Source organism: Echeneis naucrates, chromosome 18 (genome assembly GCF_900963305.1).
Source record: "Echeneis naucrates chromosome 18, fEcheNa1.1, whole genome shotgun sequence".
Lineage (NCBI taxonomy): Eukaryota > Metazoa > Chordata > Actinopteri > Carangiformes > Echeneidae > Echeneis > Echeneis naucrates.
The window spans coordinates 11,870,596-11,893,717 of NC_042528.1; the positions used below are offsets into that span (position 1 = coordinate 11,870,596).

Genomic DNA, 23,122 nt, shown 5'->3' on the forward strand with positions numbered 1-23,122 from the left:
ATTTGGCCATTGATGATGATGGTGATTATTATTATTATTACGTTACTAAACGAATTTTCTTTTTATAAAATTCTAATTTGTAAAGAAATATAAGACTACAAATTTAGTTTTTCTTACTATGTGAACAATTCTATCTTAACACATGTACATATGTATCATTTAAATATTCATTTATTCATTCATCTTCTACTGTTTATCTGTTGGAGCCGATCTCAGCTCACACTGGGTGAGGGACAAACGGCCACTCACACCTACGGACAATTTTGAGTCAACAATTTTACCCAAACATGCATAGGTTTGGACGGTGGGAGGAAAACGGAGTACCTGGGGGAAACCTACGCAGGCACAGGGACAGGCAACATGCAAACTCCACACAGAAAGGCCCCAGGCCGGGAACTGAACTCGTGATCTTCTTGTTTTGGGTGCTAACCATCATGCTGCCGTGCTTCCCATTATTTGAATAATATACATGTTAAAAAATAGCATTCATCTTCAGTTCACCATTTTCATATTTAAGTACTCAATTACAAGTTTTCCATTACGTATACAGAGCCAAACATTCATTATAATGGAAATTAAATTGCACAGTAAGTGGCAAAATCTTAATAATTACCAGAAGATTTAAAAGTAAAAACAAACCGTACCATTTTCAAAAATACAAACGTATAATTCTCCTTAGAAACTAATGCTTCTATAGTTTTGTGATTTATATGTGTTTTCCTCTTTCCTTTATTGTTTTTTTTTTTTTTTTTATTTTGAAGAGAACGGGTTTTGATGTTTCCTTGCGTTGAGGTTGTGGCTTGACGGCGCAGTTTCTTTTCGTCTGCATCGCAACTTGCCACCACCCACTCAAAACAGTGCGGAAATACCCAGATGACGGACTTGAAAGGAACAGAAAACTAAGTTGTGAGTGGGAGAGGCAACAACATAACTTCTGGATTTAGTCATCACCTGGAAAAGACTCTTAGACCGGATCCACGTAGATCTGTGTTAGGACTGTATTTTCTGCTGTAAACACACTTGTTTCAACAAAACAGTCACATGTAAATTTACTTTATGAATCTTTATTACTCACTCCCTGATCAAACTGCAAATAACAAACAATCAAAAAATACAAAAAATGAAAAAATCCTGGTTCCAGCAAACAGCTCTTATTCTTTATTCATTATTGAATATGCTCAGCAGAAGCCAATCCTTTTCTTCTATTTCTAACCACTAAATAAACATAACTTTTTATTTTAATCTTTTTCATTGTTTAATTTCTGTCATGTTCGAAGCAGCAGAGGGCGCTACAGGGGAAAAAATCAGGATCTGTTGTCTGTGCATTGCTCCCTTGATATTTAGTGAATTGTCCATAATTATGTTTATTTTTGTGCATCTTTCTTTTATATGAAAACAAAAATGTCGCATTGATATTCCATGTCTGATAGAGGGTGTTATTCTAATGCAAGTGACCATAAAACTAGGAGCTAAAATATGCAATTGTTGTAAAAGCCGAACAGTTGATTATTATTCTAATGATGATTATTATTGTTAAATTAATATCCAAATAGCACAGTACAGTATGGCACATTATGAAGGATATTGGAAATTTTCCCGAGTATTGGTACTCCTTGCATAAGATTTATACATGTTTTCATTAGCATCAAATTATATTTTGTTGTCGTTGTATGCTCCCATTTTGTGCTGATGTGTTTTGGCATTAAAGCTTTGTTGTTTTGCTCAAATAAAACTGTCATTTATATTAATACATGCCATGACTTTTAGAGAAATGGCTACATTTGATTGAAATGTTGTAAAAATGCATAATAAACCGAAATTAGTTATGTTTTGCCATTGTTTGTTTGTTTGTTAAACTATGGCTGTTAAAAAGTTATCTTTTTGAGCCTTTCCGTTCTGGCAATATTTGAAGCCACAGTGTCCGAGGAGCATTTGAAGGCAGCGCAGTAGTCCTATATGGGGAGGCCGTGAATGGGAGGAGGCCGGCGGTGCGTTTGAGTGCGCTGAGGCGGTGCCTTCCCCTGCCTGCTCAAGACTGCGGCGGGCAGAGCTGTTCGGTACAGAAATGGCGGAGGGGGAGTTGGACGTCGACTCGCTTATTTCAAGGCTATTAGAGGGTGAGTTACCGACCGCCCTGGTCTTTATAACGCCTCGTTGTTTGCCATTTTAGTCCCAGTGAGATATTTAGCTTTGGTTTCGGGGCATGTGGAGGAGAAAAAGGGCCGCCGTGCTTGCTAACGTAGCCCGGGCAGGAGCGAACAGGACCGGTCCCGCCTGATGGTAACACGATTCCGGGGCACATATTTAGGCAGTCGCCTCCCTTTCCCTGGAACTTCTGATTTAACTGCTGATCCATTCATATCTGTGACGATCGACTGTCTTCATCCATGACACCTCGAGTTGTAAAGTGTCAGCTCCCGGCTCAGAGGTAACAAAGTTGTAGCTGGTGAGAGCGTTGATTGTCGGACTCAGACGGACCAGCCCCGAAACTGGCTGCGTATTGTTGATTAAATGTTGCAACGCTCGTCTTACATCAGTTGTGCTGTCGCCACTTCGTTATACAACTCAGGAACCCCCGAAAATGAATAATGTCCATGTCCAGAGGCTTTTTTTTTTTTTTTACACCGAGTGACATCCAGATTGGCTTGAGTTGACGTTCCCCCTCAAACATTATGTTTATATCCAAATCAAGACACTAAACTAATATGGCAACAAGTTTTTAAAGGGGCAGACAGTGTAATGTTGATTGTGATGATAAAATGATACAAGTGCAGGTATACATGCATAATAGAAATTACACACAGTTTGTCATACAGCATATAATATTAAATCTACACTCACTTAACTAGACCTGAAATAGAACTATCTACCACAACCGTCCTGCTTTTTTTGCTTCTAACGTCAAATTTTAAATGATATCTTTTTACAGGGAGTTGTTGAATCAATTTTGGGAGGTGTAGCTAGACTGTGTGGCCCTGAGCTGTGTTGTGTTGCACGGAGAGGGGTTCCTCCTATTTCCCAGCCTTCATCATAAATGTGACAAAGTAACAAACGCCACAGAGTATTTCCATAGACTTCATGTAGCCATACGACTGCAAAATTCAGCCCAATAAACATAAATAAAATGGTCAGTTGCAAAGGTAAAGCAGCTTCTCAGTATGATGTCATGTGTTGGTCACACCTGCTTGAACACCACCAAGATCCTTAATGCACGAACTTTAATAGCAAACAGTTGTGACTGCACTGATGGTTGAAGTTACAGCTTAAGGATCGACTGTTAATCTTACAACATTTAGAGGAGCCCAACAACACAGCTGTTGGTCATGCAACATTGCAGGTGTGTTTGCATCTCTGCTGTGGCCACACATAGTCAATTGGAACATGGTGTCCCTGTCCCAATCCACCATCCGTCCAACTCGTGCTCCATTTTACTCCCATTTTCCTCAAGCTACTCAAACCCCCTTCCTTTGGGGAGCAGCTTCCTAGCTAGCAACTATTGATAGTCTGCATAGAAAATGTTTGGGAGACATCTGTAAATTGCAGCTACAGAAAACAGTCCCCCTGCAAATTGTTTCTTGTCCCTTCGTCACACTATTTCGGCACCAAAAATGTGGCACACCTGCTATTGAGTGTGTTGTTAATCACACATGTACTGAGACACAGTTTGTCTACATATGCTAATAAGTCAATGTGTCCATATAATTTCCAAATCTGAATTGATTGGGACCAATTACATAATAATGCATATTTGCTGTTTGTGTAACTGTCAGCTGCACAGTAACAAAGCAGCGTATTAGAGAGTGTATTCTCAGCTGGGCAGGACTGCACAAGACTGGTTTCATATTGGGGTTTTTTTTCCCTCTTTTTTTTTTTTTTTTTTTTATTCTGTGAGTTGGAAACCTCAATGAAGGAAATTGGAAAAATCAGGTCCTAAAGGTTTCCAGATGTGAGGACTGAATATATCCTAACATCCAGCCCTTTCAGTCACTGCAGTTAGTTTGTATCCGTCTGGCTAATTTTTGGTATTTCTGACCAAAATGGTGTGAAAACACAAGCCCAATGCTTATGGTTTTCTGATAGATGACATCAGTAGTAGTCTTGAATTGAAATTCACTTACTAGCTTTTTTTTTTTTTTTTTCCCAGTTCCTCCCAACTGAATATCATGATATTTCTTAGTTTTTTGTGCTTCAAGCCATTCATTAAGATTTTTTTGCCCTGCTAATGTTAATGCTTTTAGATTGAAACCAAAAATTGATGGTGTGAAAATTAAATACAAGCTATCAGTGGGATCAAGCGAGAATTAGATTGTTAGGGTTTGGCAAACTTTTAAATCCAGAGCTGAAATGGACCAATAAGACTATTCTCTAGCTATAAAATGTCCTGGCTATGTCACAAGTCCTTATTGAGCACATTTATGAACTGTTTTGTAGAACACAGCTTCATTATTTGAAGTGTAGCTCCTCTTCAAACAGGACCAGAGTACAAGGAAAAGATGCTTTGTCCGGTTTTGACTTGAGATGAATAATTACACTAATTGATTTGTAAAAGACCATTCAAACCATTTAAAAGTAGTTTTTTGTCAAGACTTGTAACAAACCCAATGATTGAAACAACTCAACAAATGGGCCTGTTGAAGAAGATAGCAAAACTATTAATTGTATTTTTGTACCCCAAAATACATTCAAATCTACAAAGACAACCTTTTTTGGTCATATTAATGCATCTCAAACTAAAGGAATCTGTATTACTTCAATCATTTCTAACACATTACTCTGGTCCCGAGCTCTTGTCATCTTTATCTAAAGTAGACATTGCTAGATCACTGCCAGTTTTCTAGCATATACCGTTTAGAAAATTGGATGAGGACTTTAGGTCTTTTAAAGTGAAGCCAATGCTGAAGAGCATTAAATCTGTATTCTATCTAGTTGTAAAAAGAAGTTACGTCATATTGAAGCTACTTGATATATTCGTCCAGTAAACATTTACCTAATGAGTTTATGGTGTCAGCCTGTAGTTTCAAGTCTTTTCAATACACCATAAAGCAGGGGATGTAGGGCATGGCTACCAAAGGATCGACCAACTGTACCATATGTAGTGACCTGCTTGACAATCAGTGTAATGGGGTCATATCATCATAAAAATCTAGGCGAATAAAAAGTAAGTCATAGGTTTCCAAAAAAAAAACAAAAAAACTCAGATACTTGGGGTTAAGGGGTTGAATAAAGTTGAAATTTATAACTTGAATAAAGAGTTAATCCGATTCAAAAACCATGTCCGGCAAAACAAAAACCTACATTTAGCAAATGCACTACCTAAACTGATCACAAGCTGAGATGTGCCAAGATCAGAGAGGCTAAAAAATCTTGAGGTAAAAATACATCCATCAGATTTTGATACAAGGTGGTACAACATGGTTTTTAAAAAGCGCTGTAGTAATCAGATTCTGTGTTGTGAGACCAAACAACCTGATGATGTTGGTATGAATTTACCACAGCAGACTGTTTTTTGTTTTGTTTTGTTTTGTTTTTTCCCCCCTTCAGTTTTATACAAAAACAGTGTGGGGAAAAAAACTGACTTCAGACTAACACAAGGAGACATATTCAGGCCATACAAGCTGAAATATAAATGAGCACACACTCAAACTGTCACTGGTGTATCAGTCTGTTTTGGTGAGGGCTGCATTTTATTTTAAGACTTGACCTTTGGACAACACAAAGACCCCTCACAGACTTTTCCTCATTGATGACCAGACGATGGCCACATCACTTCTACACTTTTTTTTCAGCCTTCACTTTAATTTACCTTCACTAACAAATGGCCTGTTTTCCTGTCATTCACTTCAATAAACTCCTACATTACTCAGATGCGCACACACTCGTGCACATAAGTACGACTCTCTGATCTCATATTAAATGTCATCAGGCACAGCTGTCCCTGGAAGAAATCAACCTACCCTTTTTGACACACACACACACACACACACACACACACACACACACACACACACACACACACACACACACACACACACACACACACACAGGGCTACTGTGTAATAAGGGGAATTCTGTAACACAGCAGGCCTTTAGTTCACTTGTTTTTCCACTTAATTGGGTACCTTGGTGTTTAGATTACTCAGGTGTGTATTGATATCTCTGAGTTTTTTGCCGTTCTACACTGTGAAAGAAAAAAAGTTTTATCAAATATAATTGTATAACAGAAAACCATGAAAGACTTAAAATACCTAAATTAGAACACAAGAATCTCGAAAGTAATCTTGGCTTTTCTTTTTTATTTCGCGGGAGTGAAGTATTTACAGCTGCTCCGTCTTATTTTCTTCTCCATGATGAAACCGTGACTAGGCTGCTATTTAATTGGTTATCTGTTAAAAAGAATATCCATGTTTGTTTTTTTTCTTTTAAATTCATAGTCAATGGAGAGCTCTTGATTGTTTTTCCCCTCCAGTGTGGGTGGGGTTTAAATGCGCTCTGTCTATATGGAGGAAAGACGTGATGACAACAAAAGCGATGATAAATATAAATGTTGGTTGCCTAAAAAAGGAAACCAATTGCTCATTATTAATTGAAATGTCTAATTTTGCCATGTATGTTTAATTGCTCTTTAACTAAACAAAAATGTTTTATCCAATTACTTGATTAATCGATTGAAGTTTCAGTAGAAAACTTGATTGCTAAAATATTGGATAGCAACAGCCCTACATATGTCTGTTTCACCAGGTTGTGTTTATGCATGATGGCGTATCAGTAAAACTGTTCAACATCCATTATGAACAGTATAATGGTGCTTATAAATGAAGGCTGGTTTGGGAACAGCGTTAATGCAAACACTTTCTGTGTAGGCTACAGCTGATTGTATCTGTTCAGGCCTCATCTGTGTGTTTGAGTTTGTCAGGAAGATGGTTTGTGTGACTTTGATTTAAAGAGGAGACACATTCAAATATATCCCAAATCTGTGGACACCCACAGACACTATACATATTCTTCAGCACATTTTTGGAGTGGTTGAGAGGCGTTGACTAGTCAACAGGCCAAACCTGATCGACTGACAACATGCTTTTCAATCAAGTCTCCTCAATGTGCAGGTTTGTGACTTCTTTTGTGTGTCTGTTTGCATTAAGCCTCACACCTCTTCTGATTGTTGGCAACACACACTATCCCAGTAGACTCCCACATAGTTTGGTACTTTGGGCACATAGCTGGAGCAGATATTTCAGAATTGAAATTATGAAAATGATGATTGTCTTTGTTTCTTTTTGGTGACAAATGTTCATTTAAAAGCAATTCAGGGTTGTTGGATTCAGTGTGTATAGCAGCATTAGTCAGGTGTGCTGTTGTGTTGCTGTGACTGCTACAGTACACAGTTGTCAGCAACGCTGGGGAAACTAATTATTTGCTGTTTCAGGTGTCCCAGCAGACTCATTACACATAGTTACAACACGTCTGACAGTGCAGCTTTTCAGAGCATTCACAGAAATGCTTCAGTTATCTCAGCAGCAGCATTCATCAGCATGTATTCTTTTTTGTCTTGCACATAGTTTGTTTCTTACCAACATAGTTTTAATATTTGTTTACTTGTTGAGCACAACTCTCATACCACACACATGCACACACAAATAAAAACACACACTTTTATTAGGTTTTACTAGTGCTGTACTGTGGCTATGTGTTTCAATCCAGCAGAGCAGCTATTACAGGCCCCAGCTTTTCCAGTGTCCCAATGCTAAGCCCACGCTGGGGGCAGGCTTTAGCAACAACAGGCCTTCTGTCTGCTCTGCCAACACAGGTGGCCTTTAGGCTTTATGTGGCAAACTCACCAACGCAGTCTCACATATAAGCCAGTGACAGTGGAAAGGCAGGATGGAGGAGTTGCAGTCCAGAGTTTTATCATTTTGGGTTATGGGCGCAGACACCATCCAAGTTGTAGTCCAGTGTGTATACATAAAGTCTCTATGTGCCTCTCTTTGGGAGCTGTTCGTGCTGTGTTTACCACCTAATATTGAATCGGGAAGAATTTAGACTGGATTTTGTCTGCAACAACTGCAGACCAACAATGTATTACATAATGAATCACAAACACATTGTAAAGGTGTGGTTATATAATGGTTTGACAGCACAGAAGAAAACTTTCTACACTTTTTTGGCCTTGGTAGTGAGTCAGGTGTGTAGCAGTTGGGTGAATGGATCTGAAGCAGCAAAGAAAAAGACTGTGTGTGTGTGTGTGAGATAAGCAGCAGCTGATAATGTACTATCAGGCGATTCTTTTGTTCTATTATGATGTATTTTACATTGGTTTCAGGCTGCTTGTTTTTGTCAGACATGGTGGATGGCTGCTGTGTTGCGCAGAGTTAAGGCTGCTGGCTTGGCACTCTGTTATGGAAACAACAATGGCTGTGTAGTCGGGGAACGTTCGCACCCTGGCACCAATCGTGGCACAGGACTCACCCCAGCTTTTCAGCTGTCCAGCTAGCCCTTTCTGATAACTGGCCCCCTCCCTATTTACTCCCCTGTCGTCTATCTCCTCCATGCAAGCATCAGTTTCTGCCTACATTTTCTCCCGCTAGCCATCTCTACTTCTTTCTGCGTCTATAGTGATGCCTCCTGTTTATTTTTCCTCTCAATTTCAGTCTTTCTTTTGGCCCACAAAGGCATCCATTCACCAGTGGCACTTGAAGGCGAACAAAATGTCCTCTGAAAATGGTCTGCATAGAAATTTCATCGCAGTCAGGATTTCTGCCTTAAGATTTGCTCTCATTCTCCTCGCCAGTTACTTTGTGTTCCTCCATTCACTGAAGGGTCACTGTTTTCCATTGCCCCTGTGTGGGAGAGGGTTAGATGGAGTAGTGAAGGGGAGCTGCTGATCTTGTGCCCAGTTGGAAAGAATGGAGAATGGAGGTGGCGAGCTAAATTAGGCCTGATGGGTAATCTTTATTGGTGCTGGACTAAGTGAAACATGCACAGTCATGCCTACTCCAAAATGCATCTGCTTGTTCTGTTATTTAGTAGTTGGAGAAAAAAACATATGGTTTTGCTTGTTTTGCCATTTTAAGTAAGAAATATTAAAGATGCACTGACCAGTGTTTCTGAACCCAATGTAGACCATTGTCGATGTCTATGTTCATGGCAAAAAATAACAGTTGTTGATAGGGGATATCTAAAAAAAATTTCAACCATCTGATTTTTTTTATTATTTTTTATTTATTTTTTTTTTTTAAGTTAATATTATGCTTTTTTTTTTTTTTTAAAGGAGGGTTGACATACAACAAAATTCCAAACCTGGAATAGCTGCTTTTGTGGAACACAACTTCAACCACTTAAACCAAAAAAAAAGCATTTCTTTCTTGAACTACTGTCTGCTTTTTGTGCTAGTAATGGAATTTAAAAACAAGATACCTTGAACATTTTTAATCAAACAGGTGTAAGGAAAAAAAGATGAAATTTTTTCTAGTCAATATTCTTAAAAAAAGAGAAAGAATTTAACTATACGGACTCAATAGAATGTCAACTCAAATAAAGCATATAATAAAGCAATGTCACACATTTGGTTTGGTTTTGATTGGGAAGCTGTTTCATTCCAGCTAAAACAAATGAGCATCTGAAAAGTGCACTAACAGAGCAACAGTTGAAGGAATGACTTATGGGAGTCCACTTTATTTTTATGCATCCTGACATTGCGCTGACATCAGTGTGTTTTCTTGTCAATGTGAGCGAACTCATGCAGTTCTTTGCCAGTGCAGCTGACAGCCGTTACATTGCTGTGGACCCTCACTCAGTGTTGGAGGCCTGGCCAGGCTTGATTCTACATCACATAGGGCTTCCAGCATTTCCTTTGTCCCGTCTCACAAACCTACTTCCTCCTTTCTCTATAGAGGAGTGCCCATATATGGTAATGCTGTCAAGCGGCGATCCATCTGTAATTCACTTATCTCTCTCTCTCGCTCTCTCTCTCGCTCTCTCTCTCGCTCTCTCTCTCTCTCGCTCGCTCATCCTGATCAAGCAAACTTATTAAATGAATGGAAAAATACTTGCCCTCTTTGGCCCTTAGGAAGGATTTGCCAACCAGTGAAGCGGAACAACTGACGCTTGAAAACTGCCCATTTTAGATAATTACACTCTTCAGCCTTTAGATGTTAACAGCTATATGCCTTTATACTGTGTCTATTTTCTTACTTTCCACTGGCAGTTTGAGGAAGACTGATAAAACACTCCACTGGGATTAGAAAGTAAACTCTGACTAACAGAAGCTTTGTCTTTCTAATAACTTAACTGCGCACATACACTGTGTGTAATGCTGTGCTGTATGTCATAACATCTCCCTGCTGTGTTTCCAAATGCACTATAATGGTGTATTGGGTAATAGCCTAGGTCCTCCCAAATATTTGGTGAATAAAGTTGCCAAGTTCTTGGAAGCTGGACTTTACATCAGGGAAGCATGGCAAATTTTTTACATTCAAGATCAAGCGCTGTAACAATTGTGGGGCTTAGTGGATTAAGACAAATGATTAGTTTTATCGTTTAAAAAAGAAACTTTAATCAAGGAAAATAAAGAAAGTACAAGAGTTGAGTAATTAATATTAGACCATGTCATCTACAGCTAGAAATATATGGGGTCTTTAATTATAAATCAGGTCTAGTTATATATTAATGCAGTGAAAGTATCAGGGTACTTAGTCCATGGAGAAACTGGAAACTGAATCTTCAAGCCAGCTGCCAGGATTTCTGGGACTTTGTGAGGTCACTACCAGCAAGTCCCACCCACCTGGATCCACCAGCCAACATTTGTATTTATGTATTTAACTGAACTCTGATATATTTTTGGTCACCTAGAAAACTTTTTGTGTATAGAACTGCAGAGAGAAGCCTGAGAGAGTTAAAACCACAGATATCGATTTTTATCGATTCTCTCTGTGTTTTATCTGAAGAACACTTCAGATAAAACCTGGGTTTTATCTATATATGAAATGTAAGACCCTTTTTGCTTTCTCCTGTCTTTTCATCAGTAAATATCCTTGGTTGATACCTGATGCTGGAGCCTTTGCCTTTTTTTCTGATGTGATATGAAGGTCAAGTGAGAGAGAGAGAGTTCATGAGATTCATTCATAATGAAAATTGTTTTGTCAGCCCTCCCGTGAGGCCCCTTTGAGCTGAAATGATCACTAAGCTGACAGACTAGTTTAATAATTTATAATAATAATTTATTGCACTCTTTTACGGTATCATAAAGTCCCGCTGTTCTTTGATATTGTTGTAAAAGAAAGTGTGTGTGTGTGTGTGTGTGTGTGTGTGTGTGTGTGTGTGTGTGTGTGTGTGTGTGTGTGTGTGTCCGTGTCCATATTTTATTATGGACAGTTGATCGGTTAAAACAACATGAGTACTGATTTTGTGGATTGAATATCTTTTAACCCAGGTGATTTATCAATCAAAAGAATAATGGGCAAAAGAGTAATGAAGTAAATAGCATAGAGATACCATGAAAGTAATTGGTCAAGCTTACGATCTGTAAAAATGCTGTGGTTTCCATCAGTATTTTTCCCTAGTGAACTATAACTTGAGTTATAGTCCAAAAGATGTAGTTGCATCCAGACGGACTTTAAAAAGACAGAACGTGTTTAAAGTGTTGTATTTTAATGGGATTCACAGAAGTCTTCAACAGAGTCTATTGCAGGCTGTACTGACGTCCACCTCAGCCAGAGCTGTGAGGGTCTGAGGGGACTGTCTGGAATGCAAAGAGGACTCGGTGAGGGATGTGAGGCATCAACACAGTTCAAGGGCAAAGTGGACGATGATGGTAATTTGGAGTTCAGCCACAGACAAGAGTATCATTTGAGGATAAATAAATGATGAAAAGGACAGGAAGTGTGTGGATGTTGAAAAGGGTGCCCTGTTGACAAAGGGTGGAACAAAGTGGGTTTTTACCAGAAATAATGGGCTTTATGATGGGCACTATATCATTTGCTCTAGTGCAATGTAAAACTTGTTGGCTGGTTCACAAGCTAACTAGCTTTTATCTGCAAATCAACAATGTGTTGATGTGAACCCTGAATCTTGACACACTATGAGCTGAGATACTGTTGTAAAACTTTTCAGTTCGATTTGTCTGTTGGCCATCTTGGTGTTTTTAAACCAGGAGAAACCATCTTTGGAGGAGAAGATGAAGCTGATTTGGTCATACAGCCTGCCAGTCACACAGTGACCACACCCTAATTCATACCATGCTTAATGGCCTGTTTTCCTTTAAATGAATGAATGAATCAAAATAAAAAGCATCATGCTGTATTGATCAAGACTTGAGTCTAGAGACTGAATCCATAAACTCAATTTTTCCCATTGACTTTAACTCAGTCTGACTTCTCTTTGCAACCAGTGAACTCACCACTGATAGTCATTAGATAGAATGCGGGTTTAATGTTCTTCAGCACTGTCTTCACTTTTCACATCAAGAGTCTATAGACAGTCTGTGATTGAGAGATACACAGAACATGCTGGACGTTGCACAAAACCATACTAGATTATGTAAATGGCCCTTATTCTGTAGCATCGCTGCCCATCTGTATAAGTTGTCAGGGTTGGCCTGCACATGCACATCACACTCCTGGGTGATCTCACTGAAGCAAAAGGAAGCGCCTGCACCAGGAATAACTGAGTTTAAATGCTGAAGGAAAGTATGCAAGCATGATGTATACACTGCCAGGGAGATATTTATTCTGTGCAGCACCTCACAGTAAGATCTTCCTGTGCGCTTAAGGAAATGGAGGTCTTGAAGAACAGAACAGCTGATTTCAGTGTAGTGAGGAAGCTAGAGAGGAGTTTGTAGAGTACCAAAACCCTGAGAAATGACATGATGACAAAATTAGGAGGGATGAACAAGAATATGGAGCTTTCTCTGATCTTGTGTGAGAAGAAGCTGGAAAGAGCCTTCTGGTTCGATGAGGCTGTCATAAAATGAAGTTCAATTGCTTTTTGTCATAAAATTGATATTGAAGAGGAACGTATTCAGTGTATCATCAAGAAATGCAGCAACAATTCCACAGCCAAACCAAAGTAAGCATTATGGCATCACTGTGACACCTTAGGACAGTTCTCAGATGTGACAGAGCTGCTGAAGGCACCACACAGTTGATTGTATCCATGTTAACAACAAAACATTTCAGTTAATTTTTTCAGCTATCATCTACTTGACCTCAAGAAGTGAAATTAAAGAAATAAATTTTCTCTTCACAAGTAGAATTTAAGACATTAAATGAAAGCTTTAACTGTTACAGGTATATTTTTGGAGTCAGCAATTAGCCTAAACCTGGATGTGTGTGGCTTTGCAGGGCTCCTGCCACGCTTTCTCCACTGCTGTCAGCTCCCATTAATGTTAGTATGCAGGGTGGGGGTCGGCAGACATGCATCTGCGGAATGGCTCAGTTTGCCCCTCCAGATAGAGCAACTCCGCCCACCAACACCTTGAGGGATGGAAATTGGTCTTGCTGGGTTGCCATGGTGATTGCATGTGATTGCCTCTCTCTCTCTTTTATTAGTTGTCGCTATCTCAGTTGCTCTTTCTCTTCACTGGGGAAGCTGCAGTGCAGAGGTGACAGAGTAAAGGATGGGGGGATTCCTAGCCAGATGAGTCAAGGCCACTTGACCACCGTGTGCGCCTGCGTGTATGTGTGTGAGAAAATTGTGTATGTTCTTGGCTCTGCTTTGACTTAACCATATCATGAAATGGGATCTTACCATGCAAAAAGACTAGAAGTGCTCTGTGTATGTGTGTCCTATATCAGGCCTCCCTCCCTGTCAGCTGAGCAAGCACAGATCTATAAAGGTGTCATCACTCAGCTGGCATTACACTGGCACCTCTTGCTTGTGTATTGTGCTTGCTGAGGGATATGTTGTGCATAAAGACAAACAGTAAAGCATATTATGGGTGCATTTCAAGGGCTTCACGACCCTGAGCTCTGCAGCATTTAAATGTCACAAATTCCCCACATGATTTGATTCATGATGTGTTTATGTTTACCTGTGAAATCCTACCTTTGGACAGTCTATATATAGCCTGTCTCTTAGCCTTCAGGTGGGGCGTGTGCAGTGGCAGATTGTGCTTGGCTGCGGGGGAGGTTTATCACCTAAGGTCTCCAGGCAGAAATAGCAGGTTCATGTTGCACATACACACATTGCTGGACGCATCGTTGTCATTTAAACCTGGATGTAAAATATCTTTAGAGCTGCGAGGTGCAGACTGGAGTCACCTGCACCTCATATTGCAGAGAATAAGACTTAATTTTTTCCTCATTTTAGAAAACAAACCTACTTTTGACCATGTCCATTTCACACGTGCTTGGATTTCCATCATGTTGCTGTGGTGTCAGCTGACAGAAGCAGCAGCAGTAGTCAGCTCTGGCCCACTTCTGTGGTTTACCGAGCTGGAGGAAAAGAGGAGGGGTCTGTGACACTTCCATTCGTTTGAGTGTAGGGAGAATATATAGGACAGTGGGAAAACATGGAAATTATGTAGGGATAGTTGAGATTGCAAAGGTTGCTCCATGTGGTTGTCGTTTTGTGTATGTGTCCGCTTTAAAAGATGTTAGACAGCAGCCTCATTTGTATGTGAGCTTTGAGGCTGATGTCAGAAAATCAAAAGATTTCCAGAGGCAATTTAGGACCAACCAGCAGGACTATTATTCAGATGTAACACCCAGGCTTTTATTTTGAAAGGTTTACATTCTGACACATGCATTTTACTCCAATGGAGTTTGTGATGTGTTACTATTGGTGCATGTTTTGGATGTGAGTCATCCTTTTGGACCACAGCTAATGCAAGCTAATGTATGAAGGTTTTGCTTTCAGATGCTTTACACTTGAGTGCTTAGAAGAGAGCACCGTTGCCACACTATAAGAAAGTCACAGGTTGGGTTCCCAGCCTGGGGCCTTTCTGTGTGTATTTTGCAAGTTCTCCCCATGGCTGCATGGGGTTCCTCCAGGTACTCCAGCCAGTAGGTCTGAGTGTGAGTGTGAGCGGTTGTTGGTCTCTGTCCCTGTGTGTTGCCCTTCTGATGGACTGGCGACCTGTCCAGGGTGTACCGCCTTTGCCCAGAGTGAGCTGGGATTGGCTCCAGCACCCACTGCAGCCCAGAAACAGATAAGCCATAGAAGATGAATGAATGAATGTTGCAGTGTCCATAGCTATGCCAGCTCCAGCAACATGAATGTAGCTGCAGCTGTTCTTCAGGATGATATACAGTATGAGGCCGTTTCTGGTTTCTTTATGTGATTAACTGCCAGTTGATTTTCAGATAATTTTCTTGCATACTGAACTGATCACTCTGTGAGGTCAGAAAGCAGGTAAACAGTTCAATACACATTAATAATTTTTTTCCCACCTTACTTAGACCTATAAGCAATATGATATTTGTGACTGATTGACTGAGTGTTAGGCCCATCAGGTTCAACCATTGGTCAGTCCAATGCTACTCCAATGCGGCTGTGAATCACTATTCTATACTATTGGTTGACTGGCCGAATGCTGGAGTTTCCCCCAACACTGTGGTGGTGGGGTTTATGGGTTTGGTTCAATCATCACTATAAAAGGACAGGAAAGATGAAAGAAAGAACAGCCTTATATTATTCTTTATACTTTGTTTTATAATTCTATTTTATAATTATATTATATAATTACCTAATTTAACATTGTTTTTCTGAATACCTGAAAACACAGCTCAGTCTTTGTCTTTAGCTTGTGGGTGATGAATTTCATTAGACGATGTTGTGATTTATAAAATCAGGGTTGGAAGTGACTGCTTGTAAAAGGGCAGTCTTAATCAACCACATTTCACTCTTTAGATCAAACTTGTTCTGTTGCATATTAAAATTCAGAAATAAACAATATTTGTCAGTATACCAACCTTATTTTGACATTTCTATGAAGAGGCTTTAATTGCAATTCAGTACCAGTTTTATACAATTAATAGTCACTGGCATGGAGCCCCCAGCTTCTTGGTGACCCCCCCCAACTTTCTTTTTTCCTCCCTGTTATGCAACAGGAAGCGTCTCCAAACACTCAGCCACATCAACAATGTCCACACAGACTACATCTATCCTCTGTTTACTGCAGCCTGCCTCCCATATTCAGTTTGAAGTTCATTTAAAAGCTCATCCTGTGGGAACTGCTGTTTGATTCAAATTCTCACATTTGGAAACACCATTGTACCTCTGCTTTGACTCCAACAGTGCGAGGATGTCGTCCAGGGAAGATTGTCCAGATGACAGAGGCTGAGGTCCGTGGTCTCTGCATTAAGTCCAGGGAGATCTTCCTCAGTCAGCCCATCCTTCTGGAGCTAGAGGCTCCTCTCAAAATCTGTGGTCAGTCGCCCTCCCTTGTTTCTGCTTTGTACAGTTTGCTCTATGTCCTTCTTGTCCCTCAACCTGTCCTCTTCATCCTCCATCCCAGGTGACATCCACGGACAATACACAGACCTGCTGAGGCTCTTTGAATATGGCGGCTTCCCTCCAGAGGCTAACTACCTGTTCCTCGGTGACTATGTGGACAGAGGGAAGCAGTCGCTAGAGACCATCTGTCTGCTGTTGGCATATAAGATCAAATACCCAGAGAACTTCTTCCTGCTCAGGGGCAACCATGAGTGTGCTTCCATCAACCGCATCTATGGCTTCTATGACGAGTGTGAGTGCTCTGCTCTTGCATTGAAAGTGGAGTGTGTTTTCATTTTCAGTTCCCGCTAAGTTGCATTGTTATAGCACTATTTCCTTTACAAGTTCACGCAAAGAAAGAGAGCGCTAAACCTCAAATAGACATCCTTTATATCAGAAGAAATGCTGAACAGTAACTGATTCTCAACTCGAAATGCCGGTGTCTTAATTACGTCTCAATAAATATGAAGATAAGCATTGTAGCTAAATTCTGAAGTTAGAAATAACCTGTGACTTGCAATAAGGAAATGATGAATCTGATGCAAAGCTGTAATTAGGTTGTTTTTATTTTTGGAAAGCAAAGAAATAATCGTAATTAATGAAAATAGTTTGTATTTAATAATTACGTATAACCTCTTGAATAAATGAAATGAGGACCAAAAATGAGATCACACTCCCTTGTCTGGAGACAGAGAAGCATTAATTTAATCTTTATGAATGTATCTCACTTGGTAGGCCAGTCAAGCTTCTAATTTGAAATCATAATACTAAAAGACTCAGATTAATGTGGTTGAATAAAGTACAGCACAAGTGTGTGAGCTACACATGAAACTTTCCAGGCAAATTCTAAACATGAAAAAAAAAAATGTATTTAAATAAAAAAGAAAATATAAAAATCTAACATTTAATTTTTCAATAATTTAGCTTGATATTAACGTGGCGAAACAACCAGTGGATTTATTTTACACTGAATAGAGTTAAGAAGAACTATACTTCATTCCATATATGTTTTAAATCTGCGACTCTCAGGACTGAACATCTAAAGACGTGACAAGAGTCCTCTGATTCTTGGCCCTGGGGCCTCCTGACTCACTATGTTGTTTTTGTTGTGGTTTTTCCAGGTAAACGCAGATTCAACATCAAGCTGTGGAAGACCTTCACTGACTGCTTCAATTGCCTGCCCATCGCTGCCATCGTGGACGAGAAGATCTTCTGCTGTCACGGAGGTAACTCAAGTCGAGACGCAGTAGGCATCGTGGAAAACTAAAACATGCTACACAATCAAAATTCACAACATACTCTGATTTGTAAGCAACAGTTGAAACACTTTGTAACGCTGCTTTGACAAAATGCTCTAAAAATAAATATTAAGGGGTGGAGCTTATGATTCAGAAGTGCACATCTGTGTTTGTGTTTTTCTTAAATTAAATCCTCCCTGTTTATTTTTTCCCTGATAACTCTCTGTTGGGACATGGTGCTGTAATTGTTTATGCTTCATGTGACCCGGGGGATGGAAGATAAGTACCTGACTTGTCAAAGCCTTTAATGTTTTCAACTTTGCTGTAATGGGTCAATACCTGCAGTGTTTTTTGTTTTTTTTTTTGTTTGTTTGTTTTTTGATTGTGCTGTTGTGCTGCCCGCAGGTCTCTCTCCAGACCTACAGTCTATGGAGCAGATCAGACGCATTATGAGACCCACAGATGTGCCGGACACAGGTGGGTCAGGACACAGGAGATGCACTAAGACCATGCAGATCCCCCCCTGTACTCGGATCAGTTTTTAGAAACTCGGACTGTGATCACCACAACATTCCTTTGGCCATATACACGTTTCTTTAGAGGGAGATGAGTCAGATACAGGGAAGTGATAGCGGAAAATTACACTGAAATAGAATTTCTTATTGTGGTAATTTTTGCTGTAAAAACTATGATAGAGTCTTTCCAGAGAAATAACTGGTGTTTTGTTTTTATAAGATTATATCCTCATTATTTAGAGTCGTACTATAACTTAAGTACCTGAAACAAGGTAAAGAGAAGAATCTGTCCCCTTGCTCTGTTGTAGTTTCATTTAGTTGGTGTAGATCTAGCGATATTTATCATGAAATAATAAAAGCATACAACCTTCTTAGCAAGCCAAGAATTCCCAGGCAGACAAGTGAACCTGAAGCCCCTCAGTCTCAGTCTTTGCCCTCTTCAATAAACCTGCTTCTTTTTGTCCTTATAAGGAAGCCAGTGTTCAGACCCTGGCAGACACGGTCCCTCAGATCCTCTTATGGTTGTTTAGGGAGACCCTGTGAGTGTCTGTGTGTGGACCAGGATTTTGGTTTGAGGGATTAGGTTTGGGCTCGGGTTAGACATTCCGCTGGGGGTTAAGAGTAAAGTTGAATCAAGGGGGAAGTAGTAACTGAGACAAGTGAATGAGGAAGTCAGAGCAAAATCATATGTATCAAGATTTAGTTAACATTGTGACAACCTCCCCCCAACAGGCCTGCTGTGTGATCTGCTCTGGTCTGACCCAGACAAAGATGTCCAGGGCTGGGGAGAGAACGACCGTGGCGTCTCCTTCACCTTTGGAGCAGATGTGGTCAGCAAGTTCCTGAACCGCCATGACCTGGACCTCATCTGCAGAGCCCACCAGGTATCCAGCAGACTACCAACCCTCTTCCAATCCACACACCCATAAATGCAGCTGGACTTTTCTCCCCCCCCACCCCCCGGTTTCAAAACATCTGACTGTGATTTTGTACCATAAGTTTTCTCTTGATGCTTTTAATATGTTCGTATGACAAGCGTTGTACCAGGTTAAGTTAAGTTTCTTCAGCAGTTGCTCTTTTTGCTGTCGCAGCCTGATGTCAAACTCCAGCTGTTATCAGTTAGTGGAAGTGTTTTCCTAACGGTTCTCTGTAGGGAGTAATGTTTGTGTCTGACGCCCCCAGGTGGTAGAAGATGGTTATGAGTTTTTTGCCAAGCGGCAGCTGGTGACTCTGTTCTCAGCTCCAAACTACTGTGGAGAATTCGACAATGCGGGCGGCATGATGAGTGTGGATGAAACCCTGATGTGCTCCTTCCAGGTACACAGTCAAACCACTTTATACATTTATTTTAACTCAATACAACTTTGTTTAAACCTGCAGTGACAACTGTCTGCACAATAATCAAATTAAAAATCAACGGCAAATATTTTGGCAGATATAAGGATTGATGAGTTATTTTAGTTTTTAGGTTTATTTTGTGTTCTATTTTCAAGTAAGAGTATTTAATATATGTTAAAGAAAAGTGAAAGCCAGTGGACCGTTGCACTGACCGTTTTGTAATTTCAAGAATATTTTGATGAATAAATGCAAAACTGCTCCCTTCTTTCTACTTGGGGTTTAAGAGCAAAATTGGAGCAAACATTGAGAAGCCAGACAGAGGATAAGAGTAACATTTGAGAAATAAAATGTAAGAAATAAGACAGAACAATTGTAGGAAATCAAAATGGGGATTTTCAGACTATTAATTTTTATCAGCCAAAAGTATGAAAAGGAATCGTCCTCAAAGCAGAACTGTAACTTCTTTGGATAATTTTGCTCTGTAATGTGACAGCTAAACTTGGCCCTGACTCTTATTAGATCCTGAAGCCATCTGAGAAGAAGGCTAAGTACCAGTACGGAGGGATGAACTCCGGCCGGCCCGTCACTCCTCCCCGCACAGCCCAACCCCCAAAGAAACGGTGAAGGACGGTGCGAGGAAGAGACAGAATGAGTGAGAGATGATCAACAATCATCTCTGTTGGCTTTTCACAATACAAGTAAAAGCAACACTTGGCAGAGGAGAAAACAAACAACTGTTTTAAAACCTGTCTTCATTTAAATTTAGGTTTTTCTCTCCCTCTGAACTGCTGTCGCACTCTCCTTTTTCCTCAATGCTTATTTTTTTCTCTACATCTGTGTAACATTTTCAAAAATGAGTGAAGAAAAATGAAAAACGAGGGTAACATTCTGTAACATATTGGACTTTTTCTTTTTGTCTTTTTGTCCTTTGCCTTTTATTTTTGAAAACGGAAAGACAGCTTAGTTTACCACATTTCCTTATTTCCCTACCTGTACAGACACTACAGGTATTAATGACAACTGCTGGGTTTTCAATAAATAATACAGGGAATGAATCCATCTGGATGTTGCGTCTTTCTTAGAGTTAACGTGACAAATAACTTGCATGTTCACAGTACAAGGGTGACAAGTGTATCAACCACCGCAGTGTCATCTAAAATTGCTACTCTAAGCCTGGGTTTAACTAACTTAGCTATGTTTTCAGAACATAACTGGAATAGCAGTTGTTTTGAGGAGTGGATGTAGACTCAGGTCTGCAAAGTGAAGCCAGATGGATCATATTGGAAGTCAGTGTGAAAATGGCCCTAGTTTGCACTTGATGTATTAGCTCAGTAAATGTTCACTTAATTGGTCTATGGTTTCACTCTCTATTTTCAAGTCTTCTTTAGGATCCAATTTAGATCAAATTTCTGTTTAATTTACAAAACACACTCTCAATGGTCCAAGTCGAGATCGTTCTATTAAATAGAGAAACATAACAGTTACCGCAATGACAAAACACCTGTTGGAAGTGAAGAACTCTTGGTGGAATACTTGTCAGGAATGGTCAACATTTAACACAATCATAACTACAGCACACTTCAGAAACCACATGCAAATAAACATTTGCATGTTATTATGAAATGGCAGCAAATATTGACACTGAGCATAGTTAAGATCAGAGAAAATGAACACTTGGATTTAAAAATTGTCCTGAATTGGTTTTTAAATGATTCAGCGAACCTTTGACAAAACTGCCATATTTCAAGTTCTGTCTTGAGAACTTTAGTCTCAGATCATGATCTTAAACAGGGTACAGGTACATGCACGTGCACGCACGCACAATGTGGCTCATGTTTTCATACAAATGACATTTAACGTGACAGAATGGTTTTGTTTTTTTTTTTATTATTATTATTAATTGTCAAGTCTACACAGAGGCTATGAACATATGACTTCCCTTTCCTGTCATTTAAATATGATCTGGTAGTGTTGGTTTAATGTTCTCACAAAACAAAAAAAAAACCCACTTTGCAGACATTAGAAAAACCTGTGAAAATGTGTTAATGTTGGAGGATGTCAGTAATTAGCAACTAGCACAGAATTGATTGAGTGGGGCAGATAGCAGCTGGGTAAGACTCAAACACAATGTAAACCTTTCAAACATCATGGCTGCTGGTGTTCACATCCCTGCATCTGCACCGCTTCAAAACTGTCTCGAATCATTTCATTCTTTACAAACAGCTAAATATAACAAGTTTCCTGATTCTTTGACCTGGTTTTGTGCCCTAATGTTAAAACCACTGCAAGCTTTGTGCTGTATTTGCCAAAACTATTTCCTGCTGCGTTTTCCTCTGAAAGCTGTTTAACAAGTCGTTGTTAGTTAAAAAAAAAAAAAAGGAAAAAAAAGTTAAAACTGCATTTTGTATTGCTTCGTACAGCCCTTGATTCATCTTGAAGCAGCAGTTGACACACAACACACATTTCCCATTTAAAAGTGCATGACAGGACACAAACAGGAACACAACAGCTTCAGTAAAATAGAAGAAAAAACAAAAAGGCGGTGGGGGACTGATGCACTTGGATAGTAAGCACAAGCTATAATTTGTTTAACTGCTATACAGCCATATTGTAACTACCATGGGGGGGAAAAAAATAATAAGGTAATTGATGGCACAATGGTAATAGTATAAAAACAAGACTATTTTATTTTCCATAACCCAGCAACCTACATCTAAACACTGACCAATCTAAATATCATTACTTCTCTTAACATTTACACCTGATCAGGTTGTTTTAATGGCTTACAGTAACAACAGCATCACCGCACTGGGACACAGAATGAAAAAAACTTTAGCTGCCACATTTCAAACTTATTTAAAGTTAAAGTCTACCTCCTTTTCTATTCTAACTTTAAGCTCAATGCTAGCTGGAGGTTGTGGCAATGCTCGTGTGTTCCTGTTGACCTGTCACTAATGCAGCCTGGTGCTCTAACTTCTTTCCATTTCTCCTCTGGTGATTTAACAGGTTATTAAAAAAAAGGAGTGTTTGGCCAGCAGATGGCAGCAAGCTTGGCTCCTCTACAAACTGGTTGAGCCAGTTTGTGGAGGAGACTCCATGGCAACAAACCAATTTTGGATTCTAAAATGACGGGAACAGAAGCCCGGACTGAAAGAGAGACAGACCAAAGGCTTGTTTTGCTTTTAGCTGCAGAACTTTGTGTCTTTGTTCTTTTGCATCACTAAGTTCATCAGTGCACGAGACAGCTCACTAACTTCAAATTATGCTACATAAAATTTTGTTATTTTCAAAAGAAAACATCTTCAAGGTGCAGCGGTTAAAACACTCAGAGCTTACAAACATCTGGTTGTATTCAATTATACTTGACCAATCAGGATATCTTTCACTGTCAGTAACAATAATATAATATATTTGCTTTGAAAGGCAACAGGGAGCTGGAGTGACAGTTTGAGTTGGATGATCTGATGATCCAGGTGTACCCTGACATCAACCCTTTACCTAAACTAGAACTAATCACTAAAAACCAAATAAACACAGACCAGGTAATTTTTTTGCCTCTGTTCCCGATTTCAAAAGAAAAACCATGGAGATGTGACAGAAGTG

The 23,122-nt window shown here is 39.7% G+C and overlaps 1 protein-coding gene across 1 annotated transcript; it reads left to right on the forward strand.

Moving 5' to 3' along the window:
• Nucleotides 1-287: 287 nt before the first annotated feature.
• On the forward strand, nt 288-20,578 carry LOC115059303 (serine/threonine-protein phosphatase PP1-beta catalytic subunit-like). Its single transcript, XM_029526960.1, has 9 exons — nt 288-355; nt 1,939-2,117; nt 16,231-16,362; nt 16,451-16,681; nt 17,550-17,654; nt 18,072-18,143; nt 18,914-19,065; nt 19,364-19,498; nt 20,039-20,578. Exons 1-9 carry the CDS (start codon nt 288-290, stop codon nt 20,141-20,143), a joined length of 1,179 nt encoding a protein of 392 aa, XP_029382820.1. The 3' UTR covers nt 20,144-20,578.
• The last annotated feature ends 2,544 nt before the right edge of the window (nt 20,579-23,122 follow it).